Raw genomic sequence first — 12,010 nt, 5'->3', positions numbered from 1 at the left:
ACATCTGGATTATGACATCACGTCTTTCTTTACTTTGTATGTCTGTCTTAGTATCATATAATTTTGTAAGAAAAAAATAAATAATATAAATTTAACCAAAGCAACTTTATATTTTTAAAAACGTATGTGGTTTTGGAATTATGTGCTTATTTTGAATTGGAATTAGAAACTCCTTTCTGGTAGCTAGTTTTAGTGGTCCTAATAAGCATAAAGAGCAATTGATAAGGGGAATACATTTTATTTCATGTTGTTATTTAAGCTCTGTACATTTCTTTTTTTAACGTTTTTATTTGCACCATAGTACCATACATAAGCAACAATGGAAACATGTTATTAAAATGACAGATAAACATTTTTTATTTAAAACTAGAACAGAAGTATAACATATTTAATTTCCTATATAATACAGAGTATTTTATAAGGTAAAAGATTTCTGTAGTTAAGTATGACCTTCCCCCAGTTATCCCCACCTCTCCCATTACCCAACGCAGTTCATTGGGTTTCCAAAATAACCCCCTGTTTTACAATTTTCCAAGCTTTGTACATTTAATTAGTATCAAAAAGTATACCAAAAAGTTATGCATAATCCAAACTTTATTAGAGCGCAATTATTTATGTCATACTAGAGGCTCGTTAGGCAGTAACTTCTCTCCCTTTCATGGTATTTCATATTGCTTGCATGTGATCACAATTAAGTAGTGTTTGCCGAGCTGAACACAACATATGCACGTGAATTAGTCTTCACCTAGTTCTTCTTTTTAAAACAATGCTTATTTTTATGAGAGCCTGGATCCTATAAAAATACTTCAACATTACCGGAAACTATAAATGAATCCAACTCATATTACTTTAATAAAAGTCAATCATCCCAGGTTCAGATCTCCATCATTTCTATATTTTAAAGCTGGCTATAGGCTTTTCTTTATAAAGTAATAGGAAGGTGAGTTATCTTCCCCAAAGTAGATTAACACAATGATGGCTGTTTACTCTTTTATTTTTGTATTTAAGCTTATCCCATTATAAAGTCTTGCTTTTATATATGTCTTTAATGGTATGTACTGTTCTAAAGTCTTCCTTTTGTAAATGTCTTTAATGGTATTTCTGGCTTCTCCTAATATCCATTAATCACAGTGTTACTCATTTTGTGTTAAAGGCAGTGTGGTTCAGTGCTGTCTGTGTTTAGGAACTGCTCTAGCAACAGTCCCAAAGAGAGAATATGTCAACTGGGAATAGCCCAAGCAGCCGTTGGACATTTAGAGCAAGACTTGGCACCGGTGAGGTCAACTAAAGGCTTGTGGTGATGGTTAATGAATTTAATAAGATAATGCCCTATAATGTGCGTCAGGGCTCCTCCTAACTCTGCAAGGCTACATCATTAAGTTCCACCGTGCCTTGGTGTTGCACTAAATTCACTTTAGAATTTATTTTTCTTGAGGGAAATGCAGTTAACTTCAGGAAACCTCTCTCGCACCCAAGAATTAATTATGCACATTATTTTAATTACTTTAATGTATTGCAGTAGGATACTTTACTTTGGTAAAGAGGGTCACCCTTAACAGCTCAATGGCCCAGTTTTGTTTGTGACCCATAGGTTAAGAATCACAAAATTAAATTTATTTACAGAAAGCTAGTCTTCAAGCTGCTTCCTCAGCAGTAATAATTACAACATTTTTATTTTATCATTCAATTGATAAAAAATTGGCTTGAGTTGTCTGGGTTACCATTTCATATATATGTCAACTTCATGTTTGAATCGAGCCTTATTACCTAACTTATTGCAAACTTTTATCATGGTAACTGTCATGACTTCACATGCAGATCTTTAATTCCCAGGAAAAATTTTGTTCCCATTTCTTCTGCTATATTTTCCCTAAATTATGATTTTTTTATATTTATAAAAGTATTAGAGATTATTTTTTTACTGGATTCTAGGCAACTTCAGGTACCAAGAATAATTTCAAGGCATGTATACATAGAATGTAACAACATTTTTCTACAACAGGGTGTTCTGTTACCGTACCCCATTCTGCTCCAAAATAACCCATAAGTGTGACTTCAAATATCTGAAGTTACATTTCTACTGGGATTAATGTAAATCACTGATAGGAAAGTCATTTGTAATTTGGGATGTCAAGTGCAAGAAAGCCTAATCATGTCCATTGAGACAAGTAAACGAATTGACCATTCAGCTTTTTTTTTTCTTTTTAACTTTTCTGGAAATTAATTTGTTTCCTTTAATGGGAATGTTCTAGTAGGTGAAGCCAAAATACCCAGTAGAATCCATATGTACTAGGATACAATCTCCCCTTTGTAATGTAGACCTAGAATTATAATTTTTGCTTTATATCTCATGCAGCTTTTATATAGGTTTTTGTATGATGAATTTTGACTGAATTGTCTCTTTACAATTACTGCTCTTTTATAATTTATCTGCATGAACATGTAATAGAATTCATTTTACCCTAATAAGTTTCTTGCATCTGATAGTGGCATTAAATACACAGTTATAAATGGCATTTATAAATGTAACCAGTACCTTTACTGTAATGCCAGGTTTGTGCTCTTCATTGATGTGGATGCCTCAAAGGGATGTACTGAGATGCACGTGGTAATGCCTAAATTAGATCTGATTAGTTCTGAGCTCATTTAACTAGGCATTATGTCTACAATTGAATAGAAAAGTACTACTCATAAAATGATATACTTACTGTCATTGGAAAACATGTTTTTTTCAAAACGCATCAGTTAATAGTGCTACTCCAGCAGAATTCTGCACTGAAATCCATTTCTCAAAAGAGCAAACAGATCTTTTTATATTCAATTTTGAAATCTGACATGGGGCTAGACATTTTGTCAATTTCCCAGCTGCCCCTGGTCATTTGACTTGTGCCTGCACTTTAGGAGAGAAATGCTTTCTGGCAGGCTGCTGTTTTTCCTTCTCAATGTAACTGAATGTGTCTCAGTGAGACATGGGTTTTTACTATTGAGAGTTGTTTTTAGATCTACCATGAAGCTGTTTTCTTGTGTTAGGGAGCTGTTATCTGGTTACCTTCCCATTGTTCTTTTGTTTGGCTGCTGGGGGGAAAAAGGGAGGGGGTGATATCACTCCAACTTGCAGTACAGCAGTTAAGAGTGATTGAAGTTTATCAGAGCACAAGTCACATGACTTGGGGCATCTGGGAAATTGACAATATGTCTAGCCCCATGTCAGATTTCAAAAACTGAATATAAAAAAATCTGTTTGCTCTTTTGAGAAATGGATTTCAGTGCAGAATTCTGCTTGAGCAGCACTATTAACTGATTCATTTTGAAAATTTTTTTTTTTCCCATGACAGTATCCCTTTAGCTTCTTTAAATTTGCTGTGTAAAGGTCATTTCACAGAAAAAGGCCCAAAACTGTTTTGCTAAATGTATTTCTTACTGGGGAAAAATAAATACCAATTATTTCTAAAACCCATTGGATATGCCCTTTGCAATTGTACACCTACCACGCATATAGTAGCAGAAGTGAATGGATAGCACCTCAGTATTTGAAATTTATCATTTACCCCCATTGTAAAAGCTTGTAGTGGTTAATTTTTGCTATTATATAGTTTGAGTTTAGTTTTTTTAACTTTGTGCACACTGCTGCTTGGTTCAAACAAATGACTAACATTGCCTATCCCTGTATGCTGTAGCTGATATACTGTATATTCTCTAGCACCCAGAGGTTATATTTGTTTTCAACGTAATCATGTGCCAGTATTAATGTGTGTTCATTTTGCTCTTCAGAATCAGTTGTCCTTAGATCTCTCATTGTGTAATTAATGTACATGTATTAACTGTCTCAAAGGCAATGTGCAAGTGCATGAATAGATTGCTAATGCAAATTCTTCTCTTGGTTTATCCCTCCAAGGCATCGACAAGGAAAACGTGGAACTGTCTCCAACAACTGGCCATTCAAACAGCAGTAGAACACGACACGGTTCAGCAAGCCAAGTGCAAAAGCAGAGAAGTGCTGGCAGCTTCAAACGTCACAGCATTAAAAAGATTGTGTGATTTTTTTTTTTTTATTAATTACCCTTTTTATTTATTTTACAGTTCCTTTTCTAAAACTGACTTAATTAGACAGGAGGCTCACCAGTGGCCCCATGCACATTATGATGCTGCACTTAATTTTTTTAACGTTCCCATGCAGTCAGCCATGTTGCCAGAAGATCAACGCTTTGAAAGCACTGCTTGAACTCAGCACCATTTGGTTTCCTTCGCAGTTTCTCTCAATATTATTTTTTAACATACTGTGTGAGGTAACGATGGCGGATCAGCAGTTTGCGAATTCACAATGAAGGATCTTGGATATCTTAAAAAAAAAAAAAAGGTGGCCTTGCCTTTTATTGCATTGTCTGAAAATAAGTGGCATTTTCATGGAAGAACTACCCTTTTCTCGCCTGTGTGTGTTTTTTTTTTTCGTTTTTTTTTAGTTGTTTGTGGCATTTTGTTTCTGTTTTGCATTAAAATGCTAATTCTTTCTCGTGGCTTTGGTGGCAAAAGGATCACTCCCAGGTTTCACTATCCCTTTTTAAACTTTTAGCTGTGGATTTTTTTTTTTTTTTTACCTCTGTGCTTACAGAAATTTTTGGTCTAACCAGAATAAGTCAGTGGCTGCAGGGGGTAAAAGGGCACAGTTTCTTTCTGCCTAATATCAAAATAGCAATTTTCCCTTTTCAACACTCCTACTAGGTTTGTAGTCAAGATGAGCCCGTGAGTGTGATTGGTTCATAGCCTGCCAGCAGAAGAAACTTTTGTACAAACTAGGACCTTCAAAAGTAATAATCTGTAAGCATTAAGTGAATCAGCTTGGGAGACTTGATGAAACGGTACAGTATTAATGGATAGTAATTGCAAGTCTTGGCACTAATGGTCCATTGTGAACAACATAAATGCTCACTTCTCTCTTTACCTGACTTTATTTTACGTTGTCATACAGATATGTGATCTACTATCTTGAAAGCTTTGAAAATAGGCCTTGCTATTTCCCATAGTGTCCTGTTTATACAGTCTGCTTTGGCCTGATTAACAAGAAAGACCCTTCATACAGAATTCTCAAAGTCTCAGGTGTTCTGAACAACAGATCTTATAACTATAATCAGGCCTGGACTGGCAATCTGTGGGTTCTGGCAAATGCCAGAGGCACTGCTGTATGGTTCCATACAGCGCTGCTGTATGTTTTGGGCTGGTAGGGGGCTGTTTGGGCCTATTTTGACTCCCAGTCCAGGCCTGACTATAATGTTAGAGCTAATTAGTTGCCAATCTTGCTTAGCTTCAAGCTACATTACCTTAAAGGTGTGATATATGAATTCTAATCAAAATGATCTCTGCATTTAGTAATTATGTGGTAATGTATGGAAAATGGAAGAGCCAAAAATAGCCCTGCAGCAACCAACATCACCAAACACCCCCCCACCAATAACGTAGTAAAATTAGCCGATAGTTGAGTAAATTCTCCCATCTCTGTCAGTTGGAAGGGACCCATATTGATCTTCAGGGTTTATTGCCAATGCCTTACAACAATAAGCTGATTAAATGATTGGAAGGCTTTTTTGTTCTGACCTGCAAAGAACAGGTGGCTGGTGGCATGTCTTTAAAAATGTCTGCTCTTTATATTTCATAATTATGCACAAATCATATAAACAGCAGTAAATGGTGACTTGTTGACGTATTTCTTGTTGAAAAGTAGCTTTAAAGCAAAGGACCATTCTACGGGGTATATTTTTTAAAGAGTGAAGTTAGAGATGGTTGCAGTCCTCTAGAGCAGGGATCCCCAACCTTTTGAACCCATGAGCAACATTCAGAAGATAAAGGAGTTGGGGAGCAACACAGGCATGAAAAATGTTCTTGGAGTGCTGTGATTGGCCATTTGGTAGCCCCTATGTGAATTGTCAACCTACATTGAGGCTCTGTTTGGCAGTACACCTGGTTTTTATGCAGCCAAAACTTGCCTCCAAGCCTGGAATTCAAAAATAATCACCTGCTTTGATGCCACTGGGAGCAACCTCCAAGGGGTTGGAGAGCAACATGTTGCTCACGAGCTACTGGTTGGGGATCACTGCTCTAGAGTGAAATTCCACCACTCTCCTTTCATTTCTATGGGATTTTGAAAAGCGGTTTCATCAAAAGGTGAACTTTCACTTTCACATTGATAAATACTCTTTTAAAAAATCCCATAGAAATGAATGGAGGGTGGTGGAATTTCACTCTAGCGTACTGCAGCCATCTCGAACTTCACTCTTTGATAAATCTACCCCTATGTTTAGTCCCTCTGAGGTGAATAATTATCTTACCAGTACACAGATAATCCCTCTGCATAATGTTTTTATGGTTATTTTTGCACCAGTAATCTAATTAATTACATCCAAGTGTGCAGTCGCTTCAGTTTCCCTGTTTTAATAAAACAATCGGAAACTAAGTGTGTTCATTACAAGTCCTATTCAATGAATAATATGATCAGCAAAGGGCTATACAGTCCCTAATTTATTTACCATCTAGCTAGGACTGGATTTATATTCTTCACCAAAACCAAAAAAGATGAGGTTGAGGAAAACTGGACTGTAAGCTTTACTATGTGGGGGGATTAAATGTACACTGCACTACTATGCCAGAATGTGCATAATTGCAGGCATCTTTCTCCTGTCATGCCAGTGATACATTGCTAATTTAATTATTCCCTGCTACTGAGCAATTTTTAGTTAAATGTTGCATTTAAAACCCACCAAGGACAGACCTTTATAAACCCACCTTTAGAGAGCCACATCTGACCTGCCCTGATCTTTAGAATATTCCATTGGTGACCCCTCCCCCAGCCACTGTGTAGTAGTTCTATAGGAAATAACTTAAACATAATATTATGTAATTGGTTTTGAATTTCGCTTACAATTCAAGATGAAGGATTTACCCTATTTTTTTGTATCAGAAATAAATAACCTTTATTACAATATGTTCAGAAAGGTAATATGTTGGGGCTCCATTTTTACCCTTTGCAAACTAATTCTTAAGACCAAAACTGGTTTGGAACAAAATAAATATAATGGTAATAAATGTGCAGTGTGTCCTAAGGCAAATGAAACTCCACAGCTAAACCAATGTAATGAAACACAAACATGTCTAGATTTCATTATTATAAACAACGTGAAATCCCCACGTAAAATCCATGATATTTCAGAGGTGTAAATGTAAATTGGGATGTTTTTTTTTTTTATTTACAGTCTTGGAAAATCTATTACAGAATCTATTATGCAAATAATGTGACAAAATAATATGTACTGGTTCAGTTACCTTGCAGTAGCTGCCAGAAATAGGGACAGGAATACAGAAGATTTAAAGGGAAACTATTGTGTATTTGTAAATTTTCTGTATCATTATATCATCCAATAGTATTTGTATATGTAAATCTCGCCCATGTAGTTTTGATAATTTTTCATTTGTATATGATTTCCCAGTAGAAATAATTGAGCTAATGTTCTACAGCAAACTTTTTGAATAAAGTTCCAGCTATTATTAAATACTAAGGATTTTAAAGCATGGGAAAGTGCACATTAATGTAAAATAATATTTATGAATTGTGAAAACATTTCATAAGTGTTACTATAGTTTCCCTTTGAATCAAGCTAGTGTTTTGGCTTTGAAATCAATCATATTGCTACACTAAATACTTGGTTGTACATTAAAAATATAACTTACATATAAAACTATTTGTGTATATCTTTACAATTTGGGTGACCAGACAGTTACGGGTGAGTACCCACTTTATTTTGTGCAAAGAACATTTGTTTTGAGTGATAGCTGCCATTGCTCACCACAGCCGAGCCATTCTCCATAGACGTGATATCTACAGGCTTATTTTCTGTGAACAAAGAGAGTTCATGTGACCTCTATCAGGAATGCTTCTGCTAAAATGAGTGTGACAGTTCTTACTGATGTGTCATTGCAATCCACTAGCCAAATTGGGCCATGTCCCATATTGTACATTACACCAGCACATTGAGTATACTTTCTACATAATTCAGCACCTGAATACTTTCTGATAGCAATGAAAAAGCCTAGCTTAATTCATCATGTCCATCAGAGCTAATGGTCTACCTTTATCCTACATAACTAAATGAATATTGTTTCCTGCAATACCTTGGTTGTTGGCCCCCCATTGAGATCTAGTAGACCCCCATTAGCTAAAAATGTATCAATCATCAAGTCCATGAATATCTTGGAATATATATCTGTGCTAAACGCAAATTTCAACCCAATTAATATTCAAGATGGGTTATGCACATTGGCATTCTTCACAAATAACAGCATGATTAACTTTCACATTTCACCACAGGTAAACTAGCCATACAATTTAGTTATCACTGACACAATATAATTTCTACAGTGTCTGCTAGGTCCTTCCAGCCTTATGTATCCTGGGAAATCTAGTGTATCTCATATAAGAAAGGTGGCAGGATACTACCTCGAATTGCGTAACTTTTGCGATGAAGGGTGCAGGTAAACTTTCCAGAAGGCTGATTTGATTCAGCGGATAATTACTGTCATTGGATAGGTGTTTAGTGAAATGTTGACATGATATTTTCCAAGTTCTATCGTGTTGGCTTATTATGCTTCGTTATTAATGTAATAGTTTGTTTGAGAGGCAACCTTTTTACATCTCTTAGCTTTAATAAACCTGCAGTTAGGAACACAACAGAGCTGGAAAACATTTCAGCAGCATTTCCATTTACTTCTCTTTGGGCAAATTGTATTAGAATAGTACCATTTTGGAACAAGTTTTAATAGTCTTGCAATTACCATTCCAAGGATTTTGTAGAAGAAATGAAACCGAATAATGTGTTGGTGGCAGTTATTATTTGTATGTGAATTTGAAAGAGACAAAATGTAAAATGATCCTATGCCCCCCTTTGAATAAGCCTTTATATGTTTCAACTATGTTGCAGGGTCAGATAAAAGGATAAAATGATCCTTTAGAATACCTACTATAAAGCAAGACACTGATATTGATAATAGGAAATATAAACGTTAAAAAAGTCAATACATTTTTGTTTTCCCCCCACCTCCAAGTCCGTTATAGTTAAGCCACACATTGTTGTGGGGTAGAAGTAAATCATTTTTAAACTTTTCAGTGTAAAGTTTCAGTTATAAACACATGGTATTCTGATGATAGTATCCTTTCCAAGGATTCATTCAGGCCTGCTTGGGCTACGTGCGGTCATGCATATTATTCATCTGCAGTGGTATATGGGTGCATCACGCTGTCTCTTTGCTGTGAAATGCTCAGATAGCAAGTGGCTACCTGGAATATAATGAGACTAGCCCATCACATAACTGCAGTAGTTGTCGTTTCCCATGGACCTATACATTACAACTTAATGGAACGCCTCTTGGCTCTGATGTGCATGGTGTTGGTTCTGAAGCCTGATTAGGTACCATATTCCTGCTGAAATGTAAAACGGAAGGCTTTAAACTGACCAATCAATGGTTTTGCATTTGTTCTGTTTGTGTTTTTTTCCCATTTGTTTTTGGGGGGGAGGAGGGAGTTGCTATGCTTTCCCTTCCTATTCCTTTTAAAGCATGTCTTATCCAATGTTATGCAAGAGGCTTTACCACAAAGTCACTTTTAAATGTTAGCCACATTTTTTTTATTGCAGTACATTCATATGTAAATATTTTTGTGTAAAATTTGACAGAAAAGTATATTTACTACACTGTAAATACATGTGACAATATATTGTATTATTTTGCTTTTTTTGTAAAGCAGTTAGTTGCTGTACATGTATAACAAACAAAATTTGATTATACTAGTGTTAGTAATTGTTAACCTCTCTACTTCCTGATGTTATGTCATTTCAAGAGGAAATAATGCTGGGTGTTCCAAACTCACACTGTGTATGATATCTTACTTTTTTCCTTTCAGGCCATAATATCTCAAATGTTCCTTTACTCACTATCCTGTTACTATTGTACGCAAGTGTATGCCAGCAAGAAAAACTGCCACAGTCAGCCAACCTGGTACCTAGGTTCATTAGCAGATACGGTTTATCAAAACTGTTCTCGACCCAATGCTCCCTCAATGTATGTATATCCCCTTTTTTGAAGTAAAATGTAAATTAAACCTGCAATGGTGGTTTTGTATATTTTATGTTATTTATTTCATAATTTAGAGACTTGCAAGCTGTATGTGAGTTGAACATAGGACCTAATTCAGTATGGAGAACAGTAAAGCCAAGGACAATGCTAATTAAAGGGGACCTGTCACCCTAAGAAATAATTTAAAATTCTTTTCTATCATGTTAGTTGAGCAAAATAAACTTTACTTACACTGTATTTATTATTTAAATTTTGTTTCCTTCTGTCTTGGAATTATACAAACACAGCAAGCAGGCAGCAGCCATTTTGTGGACACAGTTATTAAGGGAAATTGTGTATCACCCCAAAATCTTGTGTATGCACCAGAATGGGGGACCTAATGTCCATGTGCAGGTCCCTACACAATTATAGAGCCTGAGGAGGGAAGGGGGAATGTGGGGAGAGCGGTGACATGTAGGAAATGCTGAATGGAAAGTGAAAGTAATTGTCTGCCCCTCCTCTATGCCACGGGCATAGAGGCGGGGCAGGTAATATTTGATTGACAGTTTAGATATTTAAACACCTTTATAACAGGTATGGATGTTTTAATGAATTGTTTTAAATGAAATTTTTTGGGGGTTTCATATTTAATTTGCAAAGGACTTTCATTATGCAGCTTTTTATGTGTAGGTGACAGGTCCACTTTAAGGACACATTTTCATGTAGCTAACATTGCAGTTATTAGACGTTTTCAAAAGGAAAAATACTTTCTGTAAGCAGGGCTTTGTTTTACTTTACCTTTCTGTTTTTTGACAGTATTATCGATAATATGTAATAGATACTATGAATGCAATATATCCTTAGTGTTTAGGTGAACCAAATCTGAACCCTAAAGGCCATGAGACAATTGAAAGCGACCGTTTTGATTTATGGGTTGCAACCAAATTTTGCCAGTAAAATGTTTTTCAACATAAAAGGTCATAAAAATAAAACCAAAATTGAAAGCAGGGACTTAACTGGCCAGTTTGACAATATGCAAATAATTATCCAAATATGTGGCATGTAAAGATCCTAAAATTAAAAAAAAAAAAAAACATGGTCACCCCTACATAGAGTAACCATATAATCAATATACCAAACAGTAGGTTCTGCACTCTCAGAAATAGAATTCAATCATAAAATCGGGTGGTATCAAAAAAATCTTTTACTGTTTAAAAAACTATTTGGCAGTTTACAATAGTATTGACAAAAATTCAGTTTACATGGCAGTGATATACATAGCAATAATATACATATCACCCAGAGGTTTGTGTGAAGCAAAAAAAGCAAGCAACAAGGAGCGGATATACTTGCCACAAATGAGAATAACCCCAACGTTTCAGCACAAATGCCTTCGTCAAGGGGAAGTTTTCTTTACCTCATTTCCTTGGCTTCAGGTCTTTTTGCGGCTTTGGGGTTTCAGTTTAGGTTCCTTTCGCGTCTCTGGCACCTCAGGAATTTGTTACTTCAGGAAAGTCAGGGCTTTTTATAGGCGCTATATTGACAATCTGTTCTTCTTGTGTATGGGAACATCTGATGAGCTGAACACCCCTGTTAAACTCACATTGAATTACATCCAAGTGATCAGCTTTCTTGATCTTATGAGCTACCAAAAGAATGGGCATTTACAAACAAAAAAAAAATCTATACTAAAGCCACAGATAGAAACACCATTTTACATTATGCCAGTCACCATCCAAAGCATCTTTTGAATTCACTCCCCAAATCACAGATGGTTAGAATGGCCCTCATAGACAGTGACCCAGAACAAAAAGAGGACTTACAGAAAATGGGGTTATAATTCTTAGAAAAGGGGTATCCCAAACAGTTCATCATGGGCACCATTAAATGGGCAATGTCCTTAAATCGCAAGGCACTG

At 35.8% G+C, this 12,010-nt stretch overlaps 1 protein-coding gene across 3 annotated transcripts in view; it reads left to right on the top strand.

The window, feature by feature from the left end:
• Positions 1 to 5,869, top strand: part of nf1.S (neurofibromin 1 S homeolog) — a 150,516-nt gene extending 144,647 nt beyond the window's left edge. For 2 of the 3 annotated variants that reach the window (XM_018249712.2, XM_018249711.2), the window contains one exon: positions 3,896 to 5,869. In XM_018249712.2, coding sequence (XP_018105201.1) covers positions 3,896 to 4,038 — 143 coding nt within the window. In that variant the 3' untranslated portion in view covers positions 4,039 to 5,869. Of the gene's footprint in view, positions 1 to 1,153; positions 1,275 to 3,895 lie in introns of all 3 variants that reach the window. The other variant, XM_018249713.2, reaches the window with a different exon arrangement.
• The last annotated feature ends 6,141 nt before the right edge of the window (positions 5,870 to 12,010 follow it).

The sequence above is a fragment of the Xenopus laevis genome, chromosome 2S, assembly GCF_017654675.1.
Source record: "Xenopus laevis strain J_2021 chromosome 2S, Xenopus_laevis_v10.1, whole genome shotgun sequence".
In the NCBI taxonomy this organism is placed as follows: Eukaryota; Metazoa; Chordata; class Amphibia; order Anura; family Pipidae; genus Xenopus; species Xenopus laevis.
Note: the sequence above shows the minus strand (reverse complement) of the source record. Positions and strands in the feature narration are given on the sequence as shown.